This window comes from Eptatretus burgeri, chromosome 12 (genome assembly GCF_056783735.1).
Source record: "Eptatretus burgeri isolate ZD-2024b chromosome 12, Ebu_testis_v1, whole genome shotgun sequence".
NCBI classification, from domain to species: Eukaryota; Metazoa; Chordata; class Myxini; order Myxiniformes; family Myxinidae; genus Eptatretus; species Eptatretus burgeri.
Window position 1 is genome coordinate 95,741,511 of NC_140972.1, and position 27,974 is coordinate 95,769,484.

A 27,974-nucleotide genomic window follows, 5' to 3' on the forward strand; every position below is an offset into this window, starting at 1 on the left:
AGATAAACTCACTGTGATTCATGTACTGTACACAGGTAAACTCACTTTGGTTCATGTACTGTACACACATAAACTCACTGTGATTCATGTACTGTACACAGATAAACTCACTTTGGTTCATGCACTGTACACAGATAAACTCACTGTGATTCATGTACTGTACACAGATAAACTCACTTTGGTTCATGTACTGCACACAGATAAACTCACTTTGGTTCATGTACTGTACACAGATAAACTCACTTTGGTTCATGCACTGTACACAGATAAACTCACTGTGATTCATGTACTGTACACAGATAAACTCACTTTGGTTCATGTACTGCACACAGATAAACTCACTGTGATTCATGTACTGTACACAGATAAACTCACTTTGGTTCATGTACTGCACACACATAAACTCTGTGATTCATGTATTGTACACAGGTAAACTCACATTGGTTCATGTACTGTACACAGTTAAACTCACTTTGATCCATGGACTGTACACAGATAAACTCACTTTGATCCATGGACTGTACACAGATAAACTCACTTTGGTCCATGTACTGTACACAGATAAACTCACTTTGGTTCATGTACTGTACACAGATAAACTCACTTTGATCCATGTAATGTACACAGATAAACTCACTTTGATCCATGGACTGTACACAGATAAACTCACTTTGATCCATGTACTGTACACAGATAAACTCACTTTGGTTCATGTACTGTACACAGATAAACTCACTTTGGTTCATGTACTGTACAGGTAAACTCACTTTGGTTGAAGCCAACCACACACACACACACACACACACACGACACAACCACTTTGACCGAACCAATTTCGGTGCAATGTTATTGCCAAGTAAGCCCACTTTGGTTTTCTGCATGACAACACCACCACGACAAAATGGCGATTCCATCAATATCTCAAAGAAGGAAACCTCTACAAGTTAAAACAAGAAAAGAGCAGAGATTGCAGATTCTCGCCAAGGACTTGATTCGTGTGGTGTTTTTTCGTGTTTTTTGTGCCGGTGTGTTAATACGTGTCAATAAGTAATTCATGGACCTGCTCCCGTTCCAATAGTACGTAATTAATAGACGTAATCACACGTGAGTGGTACGTAATTAAAGGCATACTCATGTTCTGTGCAGACAAACAGAAAAAACCAAATGCAACACCTGTCTCCTCTGGCGAGGGCTGTTTGGAGGAATCGACCACGAGCTGGTCACGTGATCCTCCAGCATGTGGACTCAACACTTTAAGTGGACCCAGAACAGTCTTCACAACAGACCCTGCACCATGGTCTGGTTGACTATAAAACCCAGCGTTGATGTTTGTCGTTGAGATGCAATTCCGATCAACTCGGTTTTCTTGCTTCATCATAATTTGGTTTTTCAATAGGACGATAATTTTTAGTTCTGATGACTCAGTCAAATTAAACAAATACATTACAATAATTTTTACTCTTTGATTTACTTGCACATTGGAGCTTCAGAAGTGAGTTCATGAAGAATGAAGCAATAACCGTGCACAATCACCGAACGCTGTCGGCGTCCTCGTCTGCAGTCGACTCAACCCCAACATCTGGCGGGAGACGACAAGAAACGGACACAAACAGGTGAAGAACAAAGCACCGCAACCGAGATGATTCATTCCTTTTAATAAATAGAAAACATCCCAGGCTGCTTATAGATTCATGGCTCCAAAGATCCGCAGCGACGGTATTTATACCGCATGGCAACAGGTCACAAGGCTCGACTGAACAAGTGGTGTCCTCACGGGGAACAAGTGGTCTCCTCTACTCAAGCACGGGCAGAACGTCAGTTCGGCAAAGGTGGGCAGTCTTGAACAACCTGAGCGAAGCTGGGTTTGGAATGAGATATTGGCCCAAAAGCATGGTTTATCAACCCAGTCCATTGCCAGAGGCTTTAGAGCTTCTATACACATCAGGACAGTCCGATGGACTTCTTCTCAGATCAGCCGCAACACCAGCAGAGTGGGTTTCCTTACTTGTGACTGTGATCATCAGGTACGCCCAGTGTGGCTTTTGCACCGCACGACCAATCAGGCCTTTTTACACAGGCATAGATCAGTGAAGGAAAACTCAGGACTCTGTTCTTTCATCCCACCATCCGTACCTAGTCTGTCCAGGTTACATGTGTTCTTCCAGCAACCAACTCGCCCCGTGTAAAATCCCCAAAATCCAAGTTCACTGCACAACTCGCTCTATTTCTAGCTTGTGGAACCTCCTTCCTCAGTCTGTTCAATTCCACTCACACTTCCAGGGCTTCAAGTTGGCAAGACACCAAGACCTCAGGTCAACATCCATCTCGACCCATGAACTCTTTTTTTAATGCTCATTAGCCCTCCCTTACTTCTCTCCATCAACTCGCTGCTTGATACGTTTTCTTCCCTCTTGTACAAACAAGTCTTTCTCCTCTTTCTTCATGCCCCTGTTGTGTCAATGCGTTGCCCCACTGAGTGTACATTACCTTCTTTTCCCTGTCACCTCATTTTCCCACGAGCTGAGATTTTGTACATATAAAAAGTCCAAGACAGGCCAGTTTTACCTCGTTCCAGGTGAGCTTCTGGGATGGCACGTCGTCCGTCCGTCAGTCCATCCGTCCGTCCGCAAAACACTTAGCAACTTCTTCTATGAAACTACATAAACGATTTCAATGAAATTTTATCACAACCTTCATCACCCGGTATGTACCAAAGTTTGTTCACACCATTAAAAAAAAAAAAATTGGAGTCTAAGGGGTTGTACACGGAAGTGGGGGTTAGGGGGTTGCCCCCCAAAATATGTATTTCTCCAAAACTACACACACAATTTCGATGAAACTTCACCACAAGCTTCATCACCCATGATGCACCAAGGTTTGGTAACACTATTGAAAAAAAAAAGAAAATGAAAAAGAAGAAAAAATAAATTGGGGTCAATAGGTGATTACAGGGGAGCGTTGCCCCCCAAAATAAGTATTTGTCACAACATTGGTTCATTGGTACATTTTGCTGATTCCATCCTACGTTGACTTCCTCCTCAGTATCAGTATTCTACGAGGTGAGTGCCCAGGGGTATTGCCCCTCTTTTCAGCTTATCTGCAATTTAAATTTCAGATAAAATATTGTTATCGCACAACGTCCGTCCATTCGTCTTCTCCGGTCTCTTATTTTGATTTCTCCGACCAAACCGCTGCGTGGAGACAGCTGAAATTTGGCAGCAACTTTCCGCTCCTGACTTGTAAAAGGAATTACAAAGCTCGTTTCAGTCACATGACTTTAAGTAAGTAAAAATGGCCGACTTAGTAAATTTCTTCAAAAATCTTTTTCTCCAGACCCAGCAGTCAGAATGCGACCATATTTGGATGACAACATTAGGCCAGGGTAGGGATGTTAAATTGCCGAAGCCATGCTGACCACGTGACCGGACGGAAGTGTGTCAAACTGGCTGACCAAGTCAACTTTTGGGAAAATCGTGTAAATTCCTTTAAAAATAATCTTCTCAAGACCCACCAGTCAGAATGCTACCAAATTTGGCTTACAACATTAGGCCAGGGTCCAGATAAGCTGGAGGTCCAGTTGTCCTATTTTTATTATAATTTTCAATGAGATGTCCCTCAGCTTCACTACACTTGATCTTCAATTCACTTGATCCATATGTTCCTCAGACTGTCTCTGCCAGTAAAATTGAGGTTTTCTGAGTGCTTCTTCAGACACATCACAGTTGCTTCATTCAGTTCATCACTGTCAGTGAATTGGTGGCCAGGCAGGTGGGACTTCAAATGTCACAACTGGTAAGAGTTATCGGGGACTATCAGGACTGGACTGGGCGCCATCAGGGAGAGGTGAGGGCAAGTATGGGAGCATGCTCCAAAGCAGCACGTTGCTACGTCCACTTTCTACTGGTACTCCAGGGGCCTCCGTCTAGCCATCCCCATCTTCGTGAGATGCCGATCAACCTGCTACAACCACAATGCACAATGTTCAGCCCAATGGCCTCGTCCATTCATGAGGCTCCCTCACTAAGAGAAACTCGTGAGCAGGATCAGCACCAGGAAAATGAGCCACATGACCATACAGCCACAGCTGATGCTCACGGATGAAACAGGAAAAAAATCTCATCTGAGTCTCAGTAACCGCTCGTTGGACACAAAGTTTGAGCAGCAATAGCCAAGGATTCTCTGAAAAGACCTGGTACCGAATGAGTTAAATCTCTGTCTCAGATCCTTGGCCAGAGTCCAAGTCCCACATCTGTAGAGCAAGACTGGAGGGACCAATCACTTAAAGACTCCGAACATCAGAGAATGCTGCAAGATCGATGTCCAAACGCTGGAAATCAGATCATAGCAGAGGCAGGTGATCATCCTCTCTTGGGGATAGGACGTACCAGGCACACACCTGAAGGGACCGCCTCGTCATGTCAACCTGACGAGACTGCCGTCTGGTGGATGACAACTCAGCGCCTCAAGTGAGAGGAGGGGATCATATTGTTGTGGCTCTCAGAACCGCATACATACAACAGATAGTTGTCCCGAGTTAGTTATGCCATTAATATACGTGCATATAGACCCCTTCCTTTGCGTAGTGGGAAGACAAGGGAGTGCGTTGCGATGGGCTATAGTTGGGTTATTTAATCATTTTTCCCTTTTATTTTATTCCCACCTTTTCTTTCCCACGGTGCCTTCTGTCTCGCTTGCTCCCTCATCTCGCTTACCATAGTGTGACGACCCACGGTACCCTCTTCAACGATCACTTCTGAACCAAAATCCCGACGTGCCCGTTGGGCTGGACAAGCGCTTTTCTAGCTTCCACCGCCTACTCCAAACCAGACGTGGGCGGTGAGTCACGTACGCTTAGCAACCAGAATGGCGGAGTGCACCGGCATCTGGCCGAAGCCCGCCCAGGATGGGGTCAGAGCCAATCGGAATGCCTGACTTGGACGATGACGTCAGATTCGGCATGGCCCCTCCCCGAACCTCGGGCTCTATAAAGCACGGAGAAATCCTCCGTGTAGGAAAAAGGAATTGAGGGGATTGAGGAATTGAAGGAGGAGTGAAGTGTGTTGAGAATTGTAGAATAAGTTAGTGTTCCTGCATCTCGTCCCCCGCCCTCACGATCTCGATGAATCGCCTCCTATCTGGTCCCGCCTACTGCTCCACCCTCGCCCTCTGGACTCCTCCCTTCTCCATTCAAGCTCCTCGTTCGGAACACGATCTCCACATGTGCGGCTGTGGCCAGAACAACGCAGCCCTTGTCGGGTGCCACACCAGGGAGCATCACTCTCCCCCTAAACACCCAGGTACCAAAAACTATAACCTCAACCCCCTCCCTCCTTGGCTGCAAAAGTCCCTTTTTCATTGGGGTTTCCTTTTCTGTGTGCGTGTCTGAGTGTGCTGGCGCCTGTCTGTAAAGTAAACCTGTAGAAGATCTTTTATTGTTGTTACTCTGAATAATCTCACGTCAATTCCGCACTGTCTGCTTTATTAAGTTGCTTGTATAATTGTCGCACCACCCACACCCCTCTCCTCTTTCCCTGCATTACATACCCAATAAACCTTTGCTGTGCCACATGCTCTTCCTCGCTTGCTGTAAATAAATAAATAATTGTTGTAGAAATGTTCCCAGCTCGCCTTTGTCTTTTCCCTCATTGGTCCAACATGGTTTGAGTCCAGGTTTAGCCGGGTCTTTATTCCCAACGGTCCGTTCCTTCTAGCCGGTACGTCCTTGGCAGTGTCGCACGGCTGCATCCGATCCGGAAAGGTGATCCGATCCGGTAGAGTGATACCGGTTCGGACAAGGCGTACCGAGGGCGTGGTTGCCCGGTGGTTAAACCGCGTGGTTAATTAGGTAACCCGGTTCCATAGGCGGGAGGACCCAAGGTCATGCGGTGGAGGTATTGGCGTCCACGGTCGGTTAAGCGACCCGTTGCGTCACGGAATTATCCGTGAGCGACGGCCTACAATTCCAGGGAGTCTGGTGGGAATCGACATCGCTCCCCCCCACCTAGTGGTCTTCTCACCCGACCCCGCCGGCCCGCAACAATATGATCAAGCTGGTCGAACTCAGTCATGAATTATGATCTGCACAACAAAGGCCTTGTGCACAGATGCATTGTCTTGACGGAGGTGTGCATCACTGGTCAACATCCTTCGGTATTTGTCCTTGTTGGCCTGCTGTTTCTGTATCAAGCTTGTATGATGTGCCGTTGCGATTATAGTTTCACGAAGCATACAGTCAATTATCAGGATTCCTGTGGCGTAGCAAAAAAAAAAGGCTTTCTGCCTAAGTCACACCAACTGATTTCTTCCAACACAACGCAACTCAATGGTCGTGGGATAATCACAGGAAATAATGGAAAGTTGCCACAGCTACGATGCACCACGCCACACCAACCGACGCCAAAGGACTAATCATTGTGGGTTCTGCCATGAAAACAAAGGCGGAAAACAATGATTGGTCCCTCCGGCGTGCGTTGAAAGTCCAGGAACAATATAAGAACCAAATGATGAAATCTCGCTGGAAGATGCGTCTCACAATTTTGGCTGTTTTGCTAGTCAGGAGGAGTGGACAACGGCGTAATAGAAGCTGTGGATCCGGCAGTAGCTTCTGCGCCATGAAGGCCTTCGTTTTAGAAACACAGTTTACATAAGCTTTGGACACGATGTCATACAAAGTAGGTTTTTCCTCATTCTCATTTTCTTCAGTTCAGAAGTTCGCCATTTTGTTCAGGAAGAAGGCACGCGGGTGTGCTGCTCTCTGATTGGCTCAGTTGGAGCACGCTCCTCCAATCAGGTCGTGAGGGTGTCCACACCAGCGGAAAACTACCAACTTTGACCAACCAAGATCGAGCATATTCAATTGGTCCGACAGAGGCCTGATGTGACGCGACACAATTTTACATGACCGGCTGTGCACACCGACCAATTTTCGATGGCAGGACCATGCATTTGTCAGAATAAATCAGTTGGTGTGGCCTTGCCTTAATAATTAGGTATGAGATCTTGTGGGTGGCTGTAATCCTTTATATTTCCATTACCTGGATTCCGATTTGGTTTCAGCATCCCCAGTGGTGAAGCTACATGTCGTCAGCAGTTACCTAACGAGCAGTCGGTTGGATTGATCACAATGAACAATTTGAGAAGCTAGCGACATGATTGGTTGATTGAGTGAAACCATCAGTGAAAGATCATTAGTTCACCAATCTACATGTCACGTACAAGATGAACCCCTAGCTGCAGCAGAGGCACCTTGGTGGCCTCGGGAAAGCAACCAGAAGGAGATGCAAGGGGCCACCGTCCATGCATGTCCATGGCGGTACAGCTACCCCGGCATTTTACACCCACTGATAGATCAGCCTCTCAATGCATCGTCATCAAGTTCAGGATCCTGTCTGACCAGCCATGACCTGCAGCAAGTTTTGAATCTGTACCCTTCAGTGATCAGGCTGAGGTTGTCAAAACACAGGGTACATGAAGACAACGCTAAACGAAAGTTCCTAAAAATGGAACCAGCCCCTTACACTGAAGCAAGACAAATATAGGATGTTTGTCTCTTCACAGGACAAAAAGGGGTGGTGGTTAGGGGGGGGCATTACTAGTCTGCTTCAAGCCAACAAATAGTGCCTCTACCCACATTTTTAGAAGACTGCTGACCAAGGCTAATGAGATCAATGCAGCCAGGTTTGAAATCAGAGTTGTCCCTCTCCTTTACAGATTGCCGGCCGAGGCTTATGAGTACCACCTACCTGGGCTTGAGATCAGGTTGTCCCTCTCTGAGGCAGATAGCCAATCAAGGCTAATGAGCTCTACTCGCCAAGAGCACCCGGTTTTAAGACACCAAGAACTCCACTACACCCTCTGCTTAAGGTAAGAAACAGGGTCAGCAGAAGGAGCCAGGCAGTAGGATTTGGTTTGGAGAGGCTCTGTGAGATGCTTTGTTATATTTGGAACATTTCAGAGGAGATGGTGATGCTCAAGGGCTGAGTTTTTATAGTGTATGGATGGGAAGGGCTGAGTACTTTTAAGGGCTGAGTACCAAGCAAGGAAGCAGCACATCCCATTTTTAAAGTCTTTCGTATGACTCAACTGAAGTTTCAACCATCGACCTCCCAAACTCAAGGCGGACGCTGCTCCAACCATTACACCACCAAGTCTGGTTAAAAGCATCTACTCACTATAACGTACACTTGTATGATGGTCCATCGCCTGATTGGCTTCATCAAAGGTCCAGTTAATCCTGGACCTCCTTCGTTCAACATTGAGCTTTGAAGATGAGCCACGTTTGTTGACCACATCCCTTTGACTTTGACCCATGACAGACAGTCTTCACGCCAAGCACAATGAACACCAGCAAGGACAATTTGACCTGCAAGGAGAACCCAAAATTCCAGACAGCATAAAATTCTGGACAAACGTGGAATTCTTCTTAATCGTGTGGAATTCTATTTACTTCCCCTGTACAGTGCATTGATCTTGTACATCATCAAATGTGAATCATAAATGGACAGATTATTGATGAAGACCAGAACACACGTGTCGTTTCCTTAGACGTCAGATTACAAGAGTTGTGATAGACTCCTCTTGAAGAGGTCAATGTCATCCGACACATAAATGTACATAAATGCACCTTATCATGTACCCAAACCCACTTGGTTTGAACTTTTTGATATCATATAATACCATGTATATATATATATATATATATATATATATATATATATATATATATATATATATATATATATATATATATATATATACATATACATATACATACCTTGAATCTAAAAAAACAATTAGATATCATCTTTGTGATACCCTCAGTCATCAGGCACGATAGCTCAGACCACTACATTCAATTCCTGATCACCAGGTCAGAGGTAGCATAATGAGGCACATGATTTGTTTTCCTTTCCCAGTCACTGGGTCCACATAGTGATTTGTCTCTTCCTTTCCTCGTCACTGGGTCCACATAGTGATTTGTCTCTTCCTTTCCTCGTCACTGGGTCCACATAGTGATTTGTTTCTTCTTTTCCTCATCAGTGGGTCTCGAAAGCGATTTGTAACTTCCTTTCCTCGTCACTGGGTCTACAGTTGTGTCATGCTTTGACTTCCTGGTCATTCTCCCATGTATAATCATACTGTTAGTTTCACATGGCAAATTGCTCAGGTGCTCAGAGGTATGGTCTCCGTGTTAGCAATTCCAAGGTTAAATAAAAAAGTTGTCAATAAAAAAACCTGTCCGTTCAAACACTTTCTCGATTGTACTTTTAAGTTCATCACAAGCACCTTGAACACCACCTGCAGTAATACCCTCAGTTCGTGCTCAGATAAACTGTATAATACTGACATGTTGAGAATATGTTTCTCCTCAAAATCGCCACAACCTTAACCGATGATCTAGGAATCCAACCGAAGGTGCACGCATCACTACAACCCTTTAGTTTACATTACATTCGAAGTTCGAGGATGTTTTGACGTCATGATCTCCAATCACACCTTTAACAAGGACTTCACAGTCACGACGGGTTTTGGACCAGGTCTGGAACAAGATGTCCATTCCGTGGAGTCGGTGACCAGGTAACACACACACACACACACACACACACACACACACATATATGTATATAACATGTGAATGTTTAATGTACATTTAACGAGCATTTTGAAGAGTGTTAAAGTAAACCAGACAGTCAGAGTTCGAGTAAAAGGCTCGTGTGGAATTGTAAATCTTCCCGAGTGCATTTTCGCAGCTTTTCTCCACCATTTATAAACCGCCGTTGTGCCAAGAGGAATATTTATAAACTGAAGACGACGTGGTTTTAAGGGTCATTCCTCAATTCAATTAAATTACTCAATGAAACAATTCATTGCTCTTCGTTACCGATGTTACTTACACTCGCCACTTACACTTAATGGAGATATTCAATTCGAAAAGCCATGAGGAAATACACCTGGAACAGGCCCATGAGCTCATCAGGAGTGTCATCTTTCCATTTTTTTTTTGTATACCAAGTCGAGGCTCGTATGAGAGATAACACACAACGCACAGTGAGGGGGGGGCATGAGACAGGAGGGGCGGGAGTGGGAAGGACAAAACAGTGGGGAACAGGGACATTCGGAGATCTGTGGAAGGGAGAGGGATGGGGAGGGGAACACGGGGAATACAAGATGGACATTACAGGGACTTTCAGGAAGGAAAGCAGGGAAGTTGAAGGAGGTGGGTTTGGGGTGGATTCATGGGGGTAGAAAAGATCAAGGATTTGGATGGGGGATGATAAGAGGTGGTGGTGAACAGCTGTTTTGAAGGCCTGGAGGGAAGAATGGGATTGAAATGAGTGAGGGAGTTTATTCCAAAGGCAGGAAAAAAGAGGAATGAAAGAGTGAAGGTGAGCAGTGATTTGTGATTTTGATAATTTTATGTGGGGACAAATCACAGACAGAGCGGGGGTGGGGGGGGGGCGAGACTGGAGAGGAGATGGTAGAGGACGGAAAGACCACCGATCAGCCTGCGGTGAGAGAGTGAGAGGCCCAAAGACTCAGCCTCATTGCAGGAGATGCCAATGATCCAAAATGCCTTGGTTTCCACAGCGTGAAGCCGAGAAAGGTGGGAGGCAGGAGCACGACCACAGAGGGGAGAGCAGTTCTCCATCGGGCTGCAGACGAAAGCTTTATAAGTGGTCAGGAACTCAGGTGTGCCGAGGAAGGACTTTGCACGACGGAGGATTCCCTGTCAGCGACTGGCTTTGGAGGCGAGGTTAGAAATGTGGCTTTCCCAGGAAAGGTCATGGCAGATAGTGAGACCCAGAAGATTGAAAGAAAGGACTTCTTCCAGAGGATTGTTGAGAAAGTAGATGGGGGGGTCCAAGATGGGGGGGGTCGAAATGGTCCTGTCGGAGAGACACGGTGAGTGTGAGATTTGTCCAGATTGAAAGACATGTTCCACGTGTTGGACCAGCTTGTGATTTTATCCAGATCTGCAGAGAGTGAAGAAGCTGCTGCTTGCCGGTCTGAGGGATGACAGATGGTACAGCAGAGGGTGGACTCATCAGCAAAGAGATAAAGAGGATTTTCCAGAGTGTTGGAGAGATCATGGATGAAAACCAGAAAAGGAACAGGGCCCAGAACGCTACGTTGAGGAACTCCAGCCTGGACAGGAAGATGGGATGAAAGAACTCCATTTAGGGCCACACGTTGTCTGCGACAGGAGAGGAAGTCAGCGAGCCATGAGTGGAGATGGCCTTGGATACCTTAAGAAGAGAGGTTGGTGAGCAGGGCAGGGTGCTAGACCATGTCAAAAGCACGCGATATGTCTTGGGATATGGCTCTGATTTCATGTCCGGCATTGAGGACCTCCATCCATTGTTGGGAGAGCAGAAGCAGCATATCCAGGGTAGAGTGACCTTGTCTGAAACCAAATTGATGATCGGAAATCAAGCCATTGCAGAAGAGGAAGGATTTAATGTCTGAAGCGATGATGGATTCCATAACCTTGCTGATGATTGGGCTGATTGTTCTGTAGTTGCAGGGATCTGTTTTTGCACCTTTTTATGCAGGGCAGTAATGTTTGCTGATTTCCAAGCAGATGGCAGATGACCTTGAGCAAATGAGAGGGTGAATAGAACAGAGAGAGGGTGAGCAAGAGCAGAGGAGCAGGTTTGGAACACATGTGGGCTGATGCCGTCTGTGTCGGTTGCAGAATCTGAGTCGAGGTTTGACAGCAAGCTCTCCATTGTAACATTGAAACAATCCTGCCCAGAGAGGACATTCTCACTTACAGGGACGAGTTACAGGAATGGGTGCTGGGGCTTAACCTGCTATCGATAATTTCACAAAAGAAAACATAATTACCTGCACCACCGAAGGTGGATGGAGGTTGTGTTTTCATCCGTCTGCCTGGTCGCTTGTCTGTGAGCAGGATATCCTGGTGGACAACTTGGGTGTGCGACAAACACGAATTGATTCGATTTTGGTAAAGATCTGGATCTAGAAACGAGAAGTTTAAAAATGATTCTTCCCCATTGAGAGATAGGATCAAAAACGATGAACGGTCTAGCCAAGGACATGGATAGAACGATATCTCAAAAAGTTATTGACAGATTCGGACAAAACTTGATGGATGAGTTGGGTGTGTGACGAGAACAACCACATTGGAATTTGGTTCAGGTACGAAACCAGATGCAGCCTATCAGTGGGATGCAAAATGTAAACCGTTCAGCCCGTCGGAGGTATGCGCTCTACCGAGTGCCGTTCTAGTTATCTCGAGCATACCAAACAAAGGCAGAATGAAGCAACTTCTTCACGTCCGTTTGTCTGTCTTATCAGTATATGACGGTCAGGTTATGAACGAGGAACAAGTTGTTTTTTCAAATCGAATATTATATTTTGAACATGAATCAGAAGACAAGTCTGCCATTTTCTGTACTTTGGCTCTGGACTCATCCCGATTTCACATGCGCAGACAGGAGAGAATATTTTTTACCCTGTCTATCTGTCAAGCACAATTGAAAAACATTCCAAACAGGAAACTTACTGTGTTTAAGGACGTCATAAAGGACACAAACAACAGGCATGAAGAACCAATGTTATGTGTTCGATGGGGTGGTGTATTGGACTGCAGAAAACTGGATTTTTAAAAGTGATTCTTCACCATTGAGAGATAGGGCTAAACCGATATATAGCCTGATAGCTCAAAAATGTATTGGGCCCGATATGTTCTCATGGATCAGGCATTACGTGGCGGAGGTACGCGGTCTACCGAGTTGGATGATGAATAGGCAGAACGATAATTATTTATGACGAGCAAGAGTACCCGTCCCGAGTGATGGGGAAAGCAAGACTAGCCATGGTGGTGGCGAGGATAACGACAGAAGATGAGAGTCAGGCAGTTATGTTGGGAAATTAACTCCATCTTGTCACGCTCAACTTCAAAGGTAATGCTATTCAATCCAATATCATAAAGTATATCCCATAATTTGTCCCAGGAGTTTCCCGGCGGCCGAATGAGCGGTTAACCCCGATAAAAACTTTTACCTCCGTGAGAAATTTCGTCCAAATCCGTCCAGAGGTGTAGGAATGTATATGTAACACACAGAAAGATAGATCGACATATATAGTTGTACTTGATGGACAAATTGGTGCAGAGATTGACAACAGGATTTGATGAGATTTTGAAACGTTTTAATGTTCAAGGTTCTGCCTTGTAATCCCAGCTGTTTGTGAGTTTGTGGTCCTGTGTCCCCAAGTAACCGTATATTACATGATCTGTGACATCTGTGTCTTTAAACTGCCAACGGCAAATGCGTGTCTGTAATAGCATGGCCTCAGACAAATGCGTGTCTGTAACAGCATGGCCTCGGACAAATGCGTGTCTGTAACATCGCGGCCGAGGACAAATGCATGTCTGTAATAGCATGGCCTCAGACAAATGCGTGTCTGTAACAGCATGGCCTCGGACAAATGCGTGTCTGTAACATCGCGGCCGAGGACAAATGCATGTCTGTAATAGCTCGGCCTCGGACAAATGCGAGTCTGTAATAGCTCGGCCTCGGACAAATGCATGTCTGTAATAGCACGGCCGAGGACAAATGCGTGTCTGTAATAGCCCGGCCTCGGACAAATGCGAGTCTGTAATAGCTCGGCCTCGGACAAATGCATGTCTGTAATAGCTCCGCCTCCGACAAATGCATGTCTGTAACATCACGCCTTGGACAAATGCATGACTCTCATAGCACGGCCGAGGACAAATGCGTGTCTGTAACATCACGGCCTCGGACAAATGCATGTCTCTTCGAGCATGGCTGAGGAGAAATGCATGGCTGTAACATCATGGCCCAGGAGAAATGCATGGCTGTAACATCACGGCCTAGGATAAATGCATGGCTGCAACATCATGCCCTCGGAGAAATGCTTGGCTGTAACATCGTGGCCTCAGAGAAATGCATGGCCGTAACATCGCGGCCTCGGAGAAATGCATGGCTGGAACAGCATGACCTCGGAGAAATGCTTGGCTGTAACATCATGGCCTCGGAGAAATGCATGGCTGTAACCTCACGGCCTCGGAGAAATGCTTGGCTGTAACATCGCGGCCTCGGAGAAATGCATGGCTGTAACAGCATGGCCTCGGAGAAATGCATGGCTGTAACAGCATGGCCTCGGAGACATGCTTGGCTGTAACATCGCGGCCTCGGAGAAATGCTTGGCTGTAACATCGCGGCCTCGGATAAATGCTTCGCTGTAACATCGCAGCCTCGGAGAAATGCTTGGTTGTAACATCGCGGCCTTGGAGAAATGCTTGACTGTAACATCGCGGCCTCGGAGAAATGCATGTCTGTAACAGCACCGCTGAGGAGAAATTTATGTCTTTAACATCACGGCCTCGGAGAAATGCAAGGCTGTGACATCGCGGCCTTGGATAAATGCTTGGCTGTAACATCGTGGCCTCGGATAAATGCTACGCTGTAACATCGCGGCCTCGGAGAAATGCTTGGCTGTAACATCGCGGCCTCGGAGAAATGATTGGCTGTAACATCGCGGCCTCGGAGAAATGATTGGCTGTAACATCGCGGCCTCGGAGAAATGTTTGGCTGTAACAACACGGCCTCGGGGAAATGTATGGCTGTAACATCACGGCCTCGGAGAAATGCATGGCTGTAACATCGTAGCCTCTGCGAAATGCTGGCTGTAACAGCACGGCCTCGGAGAAATGTATGGCTGTAACATCATGGCCTAGGAGAAATGCATGGCTGTAACATCACAGCCTCGGAGAAATGCATGGCTGTAAAATCATGGCCTAGGAGAAATGCATGGCTGTAACATCGCGGCCTCGAAGAAATGCTTGGCTGTAACATCACGCCTTGGATAACTGCTTGTCTGTAACATCACGGCCTAGGAGAAATGCTTGGCTGTAACATCACGGCCTTGGATAACTGCTTGTCTGTAGCATCACGGCCTTGGATAACTGCTTGTCTGTAACATCATACCCTCGGAGAAATGCTTGGCTGTAACATCACAGCCTTGGATAACTGCTTGTCTGTAACATCGCGACCTCGGAGAAATGCTTGGCTGTAACATCACGGCCTAGGAGAAATGCTTCGCTGTAACATCGTGGCCTCGGAGAAATGCTTGTCTGTAACATCGCGGCCTCGGAGAAATGCATGGCTGTAACATCGCGGCCTCGGAGAAATCCATGGCTGTAACATCACAGCCTTGGAGAAATGCATGGCTGTAACATCACGGCCCAGAGAAATGCTTGGCTGTAACATCGCGGCCTCGGAGAAATGCTTGGCTGTAACATCGCGGCCCAGGAGAAATGGATGGCTGTAACATCACGGCCGAGGAGAAATGCATGGTTTTAACACCACGGCCGAGGAGAAATGCTTGGCTGGATCAGCACGGCCCAGGAGAAATGCTTGGCTGTAAAATCATGGCCTAGGAGAAATGCATGGCTGTAACATCATGGCCTCGGAGAAATGCTTGGCTGTAACATCACAGCCTCGGAGAAATGCATGGCTGTAACAATACGGCCTCGGAGAAATGCTTGGCTGTAACATCACGGCCTAGGAGAAATGCTTGGCTGTAACATCATGGTCTAGGAGAAATGCTTGGCTGTAACATCACGGCCTAGGAGAAATGCTTGGCTGTAACATCACGGCCTCGGAGAAATGCTTGGCTGTAACATCACGGCCTTGGATAACTGCTTGTCTGTCAGAGCCTTCTCTGCTAGAAGTGTCAGTCAAAGCACTCTCTGAGATACGTGTCTCAAAGCGTGGTCTAAGAACCCACATCTCATCACATGGACTCGAACATGTCTGTCCCGCACTGGACGCCACATATGATTATCGTATTAATAATATATAATGACATGCCTGTGATCGAAGCACGTACGTTGGTGATTTTTACGAGAGTTTTGAGCACAGGTGAGGCCGAGTATTGGACACGGAATGTTTCGGCTGCTTCGTACGAGCATAATACTTTCAGAAGGATAGCATTTATCAACTGAAGGTTGACAAAGATTACACGAACCACACTGGGAAGAGAAGTGAAACTGACGTTTTGAGCTTTAGACATTTGTCAGAGTAACAAGACCCTCTCACTCTCTCACCTTGTTTGTACAGGTACTCTTTGTTTTATTATAACACATAGAGAAGTGTTCTCCTCACGCTCTTGTTCACCTGCTCCCGTCCACCTTTCCGATACTCTGACTTGTTTGCACTCTCTGAACATCAGTTCGTCCATGAGCTTTCACATCTGCAACAACGAAAGATTCAACACAATATGAAAATAAATAACAACAATTCCCATAAAAATACAACTTTTGAAATACAATATATAATAACAATCAGCAAAAGTTTCCAAATGGGAAGTTTAATTTAGAACTTTTAATCAATTATATTTTTTAAGTTCCCAACAGAAAAATCATGTTTAGCTTTCAGGAATATGAGATAAATATATAATCGATGAGTTGTCACAACAAAAGAATAAAAACTACAGGTTTGTTGTTGACAGACAAAGGAGATGCCATTCACTTCTTCCTTTAAAGGGCAACGTACGCGCGCGCGCGCGCACACACACGCACGCACGCACGCACGCACGCACACGCACGCACACACACACACACACACGCACACACACACACACACGCACGCACGCACGCACGCACGCACGCACGCACACACGCACGCACGCACGCACGCACGCACGCACGCACGCACGCACACACACACACACACACACACACACACACACACACACACACACACACCTTTGTACTTTTGTGAACTTTGGATGAACCCAGTCAGGACTGGAGCTCATATAAAAACGGCCATACCTGGGAAGGTGTTAATGGTCGGCCCACAAAAACAGCGGAAGAGTGCACCGCTCCGACAGGATGCATTCTGGCGTTTTCCCTGAAATTACAATCATAAAATTTATAATGCATGGTTTTATACTTTCAAGACGCATATATTTCAGTGTGTTTGCCAGGCGCTTTGGTAGCAGATTTGTGGAAGGGCGAACATCAATATTTCATATTTGTGCTTTCTCCGCTTGCTGCATATTTCATGAGGGGACGAGGCCGTGGCCGGACATGTTTGTAAAGGTCAGCGGTGCTTGGTATGTGCTACTGGCCGAAGGTTCACGCGTGCTTCTATCCAACCAGGCAGGGTCTCTGCGTGTCACGTTTCCATTATTCTCACACGGATATCTTACCAGGTATAGGGTCTATGCCTCCCATTTTCCGATTATCTATGCATGAAGATACTACTGGCTATAGGATTACAGCATGTCATGTTCCCATTACCATGCATGACAATTCCACCAAGTATAGGATCTATGCATGTCATGTTCCCATTAGCCATGCATGACAATCCCACCAAGTATAGGATTTATGGATGCCACATTGCCATGAACCATGCATGAAATCCCACCAAGCATAGGATTTATGGATGCCAAGTTCCCATGAACCATGCATTACAATCCCACCAAGTGTAGGATTTATGGATGCGAAGTTCCCATGAACCATGCATGACAATCCTACCAAGTATAGGATTTGAGCATGTCATGTTCCCATTACCCATGCATGACAATCCCACCAAGTATAGGATCTATGGATGTTATGTTCCCATTACCCATGCATGAAAATCCCAGCAAGTATAGGATTTATGGATGCCATGTTCCCATGATCCATGTATGACAATCCTACCAAGTATGGGATCTATGTATGTCATGTTCCCATTACCCATGCATAGCAATCCCACCAAGTATAGGATCTATGCAGGCTATGTTCCCATGATCCATGCATGATAATCCTACCAAGTATGGGATCTCTGCATGCCAAGTTCCCATGACCCATGCATGACAATCTGTTTGAAGTGACATTTTTGCAAGTAGTCCACGGTGAGACCTGACCACGTTGATCGTGTCGATGCAGGTGTTAAAACGAGGCAATAAAATACACTTGCCAAACTCTCAAGGTGCACAACGAGTCAAGGACCACGGTGGTGGCGCTCCGGGGGAAGAAACAATGTGACCGCTGTAGTTTTGTCCCCCAAAGTGAAAGATTCGAGTCTCTCTGATGCGGAGGGACGACAAGGACCGATAGTGGTTTAATTGGTACAAGGTGAACACATCACATCACCCTCTCAAACGGTAGCCAGGGTGACACGACCCTCGTACCATATCGAGACAGCACAGACATCAATCAGTCAAGGTCACCGTACACTAGGGTAACAATGGCAGGTGGATGGGCGTCCGCCTTTGGCGGTGTTTATGCGCTCTGCCCTGTTACATAAAGGCCCAATTAAAAGGCGGGAAAGTTGGGATTGATAGAAACCCACCGGGAGAGACTTGATGGATCCACTGGGCTTGCTGAGGGTTTCCAGCGAGGTGAACATTGGTTCTCAGTAGGTGAAGGTGAACATTGTTTCTCTCACTCTCCTGTAACCTCGTCGGTGCAGTGTGAACCGAGAGGTTTTAATGACGGCCGCTTCATCTGAAAAGGGACGCAGCTGTAAGAGAAACATGGCGTCGTTTCCTTGCAATGTCATTATACTGCAAAGGTGACGAACAATCTGAGCCCATGGGGAAGTGCTAAATGTATGCAAATGAAAAGGCTTCCATGCACTTCCAGCGGCTCGAGTATTCCGTCTGGAACTTTCTCTGAGCGCAATTCCAGCGCAATCAACCGAGAGGCCCAAGGTTCGAATCTCAATGGGGGAGCGTACCCGAGGCACGTGGTGGGAAATATTAATGGGCTGTTCGCATCAGAGCAGAGAAATCGCACGTTCATGACTATGTACGAGGGCGGACACACGTGTTTCATCCATGTACCAGGGTACACGGGCTTCATCTATGTACAAAGGCACACGTGCTTTAATCTCTCCATGTACGAGTAACTTATTCTCCCGATGTACGTGCGATTTAAACGCAACGCAAAGAAATTATTGCAAATCTCAAAACAATTATTTCACCAAAAGGTTTTGATGGATCGATGATGTCAACGTCGTCCCTTTCACCAGGAAGGTCCTCAAGGGTCATGTTGATGTCAACATCAAGTTTTTCAACAGCAAGTGATCCCCTTCCTATTTATTTATTTTTTACTACTAGAAGGTGTTTCATCCTTTCCTGATGAGCAGACAAACATGACGTCATAACACAGGCATTAAAAGGGTTCAGGGTCGCACCGATGAAGGTCATGAGAACCGAGAAACATTTCTCATCTCACCATAACATTAAAATCATTCCACTTTTTCTGTGCTGACATAAATTTAGAGAACAAGTGCTGCAAATGTGAGTGAAATAAACCAACACGACAACACACCGTCACATCACAACAACAGGTGCACGCATGAGTAAGATCACATGACACTACCAAAGAAGCTGCTGGTGAAAGGTCACCTGTGTGGACCCAAAAACCTGAAACTTTGACACAAAATCAATATAATATATCTATCTATAATTCCAGCAATCTCTGTGTGTCTGTCTGTCTGTCTGTCTGTCTGCGACCGCCGTTTCTCGACGACTGCCGGTCCGATCTCATTGAAACTTGCCAGGAATATTGTCGGGGACCCGCGGATGTGCCTTTTCGAGGTTTGATATCGATCGGACGAGCGATTCCCAAGTTACGGCCATGGATCTGTGAACCAATGACAGGACACGGTGCTATGACATCACGAATGACGTCACAATTAATGTTTATTTAATTAATTAATTGTTTTTTTTTTTTTGAAGGATTGACGTCACAATTCTTCTTCTTCGTTTGGTATGACGCCACAATCGACACTGGGGACCTGGGTATGTGCCTTTCTCTGGGTATGTGCCAAACTCACAAGGTTTGATTATTATTCAAATTATTAATTAATCCCAAGGTTTGAATTTTCCCGAGGGAAACAGCTGTTTCCCAAGGGTTTGAAAGCTGTTTTTTCCCAAGGTTGGAATTAATCGTTGTGCTTGGTAGACATTTGTGAATACATTTACAGATAGAGGGACGAGAGAGGAGGCGGGAGAGAGGAGGCGGGAGAGAGGAGGGAGGAGAGAGGAGGGGGAGAGAGGGGCGAGAGAGAAGGGCGAGAGAGGGGCGAGAGAGGGGGTGAGGGGGCAAGAGAGGGGAGGGAGAGAGGAGGGGGACAGAGGAGGGGGCGAGATGAGGAGGGAGAGAGGAAGGGGCAGAGAGGAGGGGAAGAGAGGAGAGGGGAGAGAGGGGACAGAGGGGGAGAGAGCGGGGCAAGAGAGAGGAGGGGGACAGAGGAGGTGGAGAGAGGAAGAGGGCAGAGGAGGGGGAGAGAGGGGTGAGAGGGGGTGAGAGTGGGTGAGAGGGGGTTGGCAAGAGAGGGGAGGGAGAGAGGAGGGGGAGAGAGAAGGGAGAGAGGAGGGGGAGAGAGAAGGGAGAGAGGAGGGGGAGAGAGAAGGGCGAAAGAGGGGGTGAAAGGGGGGCAAGAGAAGGGAGCGAGGAGGGGGAGAGAGAAGGGCGAGAGAGGGGGTGAGAGTGGGGACAACAGAGGGGAGGGAGAGAGGAGGGGGACAGAGGAGGGGGAGAGAGAAGGGCGAGAGAGGGTGAGAGGGGGCAAGACAAGGGAGAGAGGAGGAGGGAGAGAGAAGGGCGAGAGAGGGGGGTGAGAGGGGGGCAAGAGAGGGAAGGGAGAGAGGAGGGGGAACAGAGGAGGGGGAAGAGGGGGGCAAGAGAGGTGGGGCGAGAGAGGAGGGGTCACAATTCTTCTTTGTTTGATATGCCGTCACAATTGATGCTGGGGACCTGATACTGCAGGCACGAAGCTGCACATACTGGCACGCACCTACGGGTCCGCACGAGTAAATAACAATGCCCAATCACATCTCTCACCTATAAATGGAGAGAATAACCAATCAGTGATCACGTAATCGATTACCCCAGGTGGCTAGGATTAGCAAATAAATTAACCCCACATAATGCTTATCCACCGAAGAAAGCTCGATAAAGTAACCAAGAAAAGCTGAACAAGGTAAGCCATTTGACGTTTCACACCCTACCTGGGTTTCGTCAACAGCTGCAGACATTCACAGATAGCAAACACATGAAAATCATAATGCTGCATGCCCCCGAGCCACCAGACTGGTTCCATCGCTCTTTGGCGAGTCATGAGTAAAAGCATCGAAATGTACCACATGCTCCCAAACATGTATCACATGCAATGTCAATACAAAGCAAAACATAAAATACCAAAGCGCCCAATCATGCCAAAACAAATATAAATATGAAAGGGCCCAATCACGTCAAAACAAATATAAATAATCACATGTCGGCCCAATCATGTCAAAACAAATGTAAATATTCACATGTCGGCCCAATCACGTCAAAACAAATAGAAATACGAAAGGGCTCAATCACATCAAAACAAAAATATAAATAATCACATGTCGGCCCAATCACATCAAGACATATATAAATACGAAAGGGCCCAATCACATCAAATCAAATATAAATAATCACATGTCGGCCCAATCACATCAAAACATATATAAATACAAAAGGGCCCAATCACATCAAAACAAAAAAAAATAATCACATGTCGGCCCACTCACATCAAATCAAATATAAATATTCACATGTCGGCCCAATCACATCAAATCAAATATAAATATTCACATGTCGGCCCAATCACATCAAAACAAATATAAATATTCACATGTCGGCCCAATCACATCAAAACAAATATAAATACAAAAGGGCCCAATCACATCAAAACAAAAATATAAATAATCACATGTCGGCCCAATCACATCAAAACAAATATAAATAATCACATGTCGGCCCAATCATGTCAAAACAAATGTAAATATTCACATGTCGGCCAAATCACGTCAAAACAAATAGAAATACGAAAGGGCCCAATCACATCAAAACAAATATAAAGACAAAAGAGCCCAATCACATCAAAACAAAAATAAAAATAATCACATGTCGGCCCAATCACATCAAGACATATATAAATACGAAAGGGCCCAATCACATCAAATCAAATATAAATAATCACATGTCGGCCCAATCACATCAAAACATATATAAATACAAAAGGGCCCAATCACATCAAAACAAAAAAAAAAATCACATGTCGGCCCAATCACATCAAATCAAATATAAATAATCACATGTCGGCCCAATCACATCAAAACATATATAAATACGAAAGGGCCCAATCACATCAAAACAAATATAAATAATTACATGTCGGCCCAATCACATCAAAACATATAATTATACGAAAGGGCCCAATCACGTCAAAACAAATATCAATATTCACATGTCGGCCCAATCACATAAAAACAAAAATAAAGACAAAAGAGCCCAATCACATCAAAACAAATATAAATACAAAAGAGCCCAATCACATCAAAACAAATATAAATATTCACAGGTCGGCCCAATCACATCAAAACAAAAATATAAATAATCACATGTCAGCCCAATCACATCAAAACAAATATAAATATTCACATGTCGGCCCAATCACATCAAAACAAAAATATAAAAAATCACATGTCGGCCCAATCACATCAAAACAAAAAAAATAATCACATGTCGGCCCACTCACATCAAATCAAATATAAATATTCACATGTCGGCCCAATCACATCAAATCAAATATAAATATTCACATGTCAGCCCAATCACATCAAAACAAATATAAATATTCACATGTCGGCCCAATCACATCAAAACAAATATAAATACAAAAGGGCCCAATCACATCAAAACAAAAATATAAATAATCACATGTCGGCCCAATCACATCAAAACAAATATAAATAATCACATGTCGACACAATCACATCAAAACAAATATAAAGACAAAATGGCCCAATCACATCAAAACAAATATAAATATTCACATGTTGGCCCAATCACATCAAAACAAATGTAAATATTCACATGTCGGCCCAATCACATCAAAACAAATATAAATACGAAAGGGCTCAATGACGTCAAAACAAATATAAATAATCACATGTCGGCCCAATCACATCAAAACAAATATAAATACAAAAGAGCCCAATCATGCCAAAACAAATATAAATATTCACATGTCAGTCCAATCACATGAAAAAAAAATACGAAAGAGCCCAATCACATCAAAACAAGTAAAAATACAAAAGAGCCCAATCACATCAAAACAAATATAAATAATCACATGTCGGCCCAATCACATCAAAACATATATTTATACGAAAGGGCCCAATCATGTCAAAACAAATATAATCACATGTCGGCCCAATCACATCAAAACATATATTTATACGAAAGGGCACAATCATGTCAAAACAAATATAATCACATGTCGGCCCAATCACATCAAAACATATATTTATACGAAAGGGCCCAATCACGTCAAAACAAATATAATCACATGTCGGGGCCCAATCACATCAAAACATATATTTATACGAAAGGGCCCAATCACGTCAAAACAAATATAATCACATGTCGGCCCAATCACATCAAAACCTACATTAACACGAAAGGGCCCAATCATGCCAAAACAAATATAAATAATCACATGTCGGCCCAATCACATCAAAACAAATATAAATACTTAAAGGCCCAATCACATCAAAAAAAAAAAATATATATATATATATATATATATATATACGAAAGGGCCAAATCACGTCAAAATAAATATAAATAATCACATGTCGGCCCAATCACATCAAAACATATATTAATATGAAAGGGCCCAATCACGTCAAAACGAATATAAATAATTAAAGGCCCAATCACATCAAAACATACATTAATACAAAAGGGCCCAATCATGCCAAAACAAATATAAATAATCACATGTCGGCCCAATCACATCAAAACATATATTTATACGAAAGGGCCCAATCACGTCAAAACAAATATAATCACATGTTGGCCCAATCACATCAAAACCTACATTAACACGAAAGGGCCCAATCATGCCAAAACAAACATAAATAATCACATGTCAGCCCAATCACATCAAAACAAATATAAATACTTAAAGGCCCAATCACATCAAAAAATATATATAACTACGAAAGGGCCAAATCACGTCAAAATAAATATAAATAATCACATGTCGGCCCAATCACATCAAAACATATATGAATATGAAAGGTCCCAATCACGTCAAAACGAATATAAATAATTAAAGGCCCAATCACATCAATACATACATTAATACAAAAGGGCCCACTCATGCCAAAACATATATAAATAATCACATGTCGGCCCAATCACATGAAAACATAAAGAAGTCCCTTTTCAGATGAAGCGGCCGTCATTAAAACCTCTCGGTTCACACTGCACCGATGAGGTTACAGGAGAGTGAGAGAAACAATGTTCACATAAAAAAACATATAAATAACATACCAAAGGGCCCAATCACATCAAACATATATATATATATATATATATATATATATATATATATACATATATATATATATATATATATATATATATATATATATATATATATATATATATATATATATATATATATATATATATATATATATACATATACATACATATATATATACATATATATATATATATATATATATATATATATATACATACATATATATATATACATACATATATATATACATACATATATATATACATACATATATATATATATATATATATATATATATATATATATATATATATTATACATACTGGGTGAGTTAAAAGTAGCACCCGATTTCTGTTTTTTCGGCTGTCAGATTCTTTTTGGGAAGTCATGTTGTTAATAATTGTCTTGCAGATTATTAATTTTCGTAAATTATTTATTTTTGATTTTGTTTTGCAAATTATTGCTGCGAGTTTGGAAAGTTACTGAATTTGCACCAAATTGAGCTTCATGGCACAATTAACAGACACAAGTGTGTCTACTGGGCTGCGAATAACCCAGGAGTGACAGTTGAGAAGGAGGTAAATTTACCTGGAGTGACAGTTTGGGCAGCCATATCTCCATTTGGGATAATTGGACCCTTTTTCTTTGAGGAATATGTCACTGCAGAAATTTACCTGGATATGCTGCAAACCTTCTTTTGGCCCAGGGTACAAGATCAGGACTGTTATTTCCAGCATGATAGAGCTCCACCTCATTATGGACGTAATGTTTGTCAGTGGCTTGATGAAAACTTTTCCAGAAAGTGGATCAGCCGCCACGGTTTGATCGAGTGACCGGCACGCTCCCCAGACCTTACACCTCCAGATTTCTTTCTTTGGGGGCTTATGAAAGACCTTGTTTATCATGAACAGCCTTGTACCATTCAGGAATTGAAGGCTCCAATCACTGCAAAGTTTGAGGAAATTGATCTCGAACGCTGCAGACGTATGTGCCGCTCTGTGCCTGCTCAGGTGCAATTGTGCATCGATCATGAGGGAGGGAAACTTTGAAAATTGCAAGTAAAATAGCTTGGTACAGTTCCGTAATAATTTTTCTTTGAATAAATGGTTAGATAAACATGGCATTCATTTATTTCTACCTTCTTGCACACTGTAATACAAATGGCAAACAAACAATCAACTGACAGAAATCGGGCGCGACTTCTAACTCACCCTGTGTGTGTGTGTGTGTGTGTGTGTGTGTGTGTGTGTGTGTGTGTGTGTGTGTGTGTGTGTGTGTGTGTGTGTGAATGTATATATATATACATATATATATATATATATATATATATATATATATACATATATACAAACATATATATATATATATATATATATATATATATATATATATATATATATATATACAAACATATATATATATATATATATATATATATATATATATATATATATATATATAGTTGCGGGCTGGGGGGTCGGGTGAGGAGACCACTAGGTGGGGGAAGCTATGTCGGTTCCCACCAGACTCCCCGGAATTATAGGCCGTCGCACATGGATAATTCCGTGGTGCGGCGGGTCACTTAACCAACCGTGGACGCCAATAATTCAACCGCGTGACCTAGGGTCCTCCCGTCTATGGGTTAATCGGGTTACCTGATTAATCATGTGGTTTAATTATGGGGGAACACGCCCTCGGTATGCCTTGTCCAAACCGGATCACTCTACCGGACCGGATCACTTTACTGGATCGGATGCAGCCGAGCGACACTGCCAAGGACGTACCGGCTAAAAGGAACGGATCATTGGGAATAAAGTCCTGGCTAAAGTAGGATTCGGACCATGCTGGATCAACTTGGAAGAAAAGACAAAAACGAGCAGGAACATTCCTAATAATAATAATTTATTTACAAGCAGGTGAGGAAATATATGTGGCACAGTGAATAGGTTTATTGTTGTGTGAAATGCAGGGATAGAAATAAGCAACAATAAACAGGTGAGTAGGGTGAATATACTGGTTCTGGCCTACTTTTCCCCATGTAAATGAATGGGGGATTTTCAGCGATTCATTTTTTTTTTCCCTAAAAATAAACCCCCTTTTATCCCAAGGTATATTTATTTGTCTCCCCTTTTAACCTGGGGACACTTTTTTTTTTCAAATAATCCATGCAATAAGATAAAGATTTTTTCAATTACTAAAGTGGTAATGTGATTTGTTAAAGGTGATTCAAAAGAAATATCTAAAACGTCTAACCCTCGGGACACTCTTTATCAAATAACCGATGCATATTGTTTAGCTCACTCATTGAACCTATAAAGATTTGTTCATTCTCAAATTCCTTCAATAGTTTAATTTTCTTTGCACAATAATCCCCATCTAAAATATTGAAAAACAAAACATTTGAATCTTTATATTTTTTAAGATACCCCTTTTGTGCCATTACGAAATGATAAACTTCTCTTAATGCTCTTGTTTGACCACCTCCTGAGCCACATATCATTTTGAGATTATAGTAAATTGTTTTTTCATTGTTCAATTGATAACCATCAAAGTTTTCAGTCCATTCAAGGATATTCATTTTTTTCTTTACATCCTCTAACTTACTACTTTTTAAATTGATTCGCTTATTTGTTTTATTTACCTTTGTTTTCGCTATTTTTTTCAATAAGACTTATTTGATATTTTTCACATTCATTATGTTTTCCATTTATATACCAAGACTGAGATTTTCTCCACTCTTTAGTTTGATTAATACTTGGTTTGACCATTTATATATTGCAAAAAAACGTGGCGGTAGCCCTTAAAAAACCCTAACCCATCTTCCCATCGTTAAAACACAATCTATTCTATTCACTCTATCATACAATATCCATATGGAACACAATCTATTCCATTATCTAAAATAAATCTCTTATCATAAAAGGCTCCTAATGCCTTTTATTTACTTCTTCACTATATATGTTATGTTTATAACTTCTTATTGTATTCATTTTCCTATATTCTTCTTTCTTATTCATCAAACAATTATAATAATTTCTAAAAGTTATTGATTTCTTTATTACATATTTCTTTATACCCTTTAACCTCTTATCAATCTGATCACCATACTTATAAGCATATGCCTTTGCTCTCAATCCAATAAACTCACTCATTACTTTTCCACCCAACTCATCCTTAAACTTACCAATAACCTTTTCATTCTTTTTGGAAAATTACTCACTCTTCTTGCTGAAATTACTTGTATCATATACTCCAATATTTTTCTTCATATCTTTATAAACATCATCAGTTTTTATATCTAGGATAAAACTATCAGTGTCCATATACAACAATGAAACATTTTCACCATACTCTTTCTTTAAGTCATTATATAAATAATCATACATCAATATCTTTGATAAATCAAGAACTGCTGTTCCAATATAAATTGGTTTATCCATTACAATACTTTCCTTTTTCATATGAATTGCAGAAAAGTTCTCTGAAAAAACCTCTTCTCTCGCAAAACTTGGTTTATTTATCAACATCGAAGCTTCTTTCCAAGATGTTGCGAATCTAATGTTTTGCCTGTTTCTAACATCTTCCATAGTCTTTCCAAATACAGCATTATTC

At 43.3% G+C, this 27,974-nt stretch overlaps 1 protein-coding gene across 1 annotated transcript in view; it reads right to left on the bottom strand.

Annotated features, from left to right (window-relative positions):
- Positions 1 to 27,974, bottom strand: part of LOC147016187 (uncharacterized) — a 140,602-nt gene that overhangs the window by 38,864 nt on the left and 73,764 nt on the right. Inside the window, exons 2-5 of the mRNA XM_085848975.1 lie at positions 18,333 to 18,487; positions 16,826 to 16,904; positions 16,100 to 16,245; positions 1,472 to 1,579 (exon numbers count right to left, since the gene is read on the bottom strand). Coding sequence (XP_085705101.1) covers positions 1,472 to 1,479 — 8 coding nt within the window. The 5' untranslated portion in view covers positions 1,480 to 1,579; positions 16,100 to 16,245; positions 16,826 to 16,904; positions 18,333 to 18,487. The remainder of the gene's footprint in view (positions 1 to 1,471; positions 1,580 to 16,099; positions 16,246 to 16,825; positions 16,905 to 18,332; positions 18,488 to 27,974) is intronic.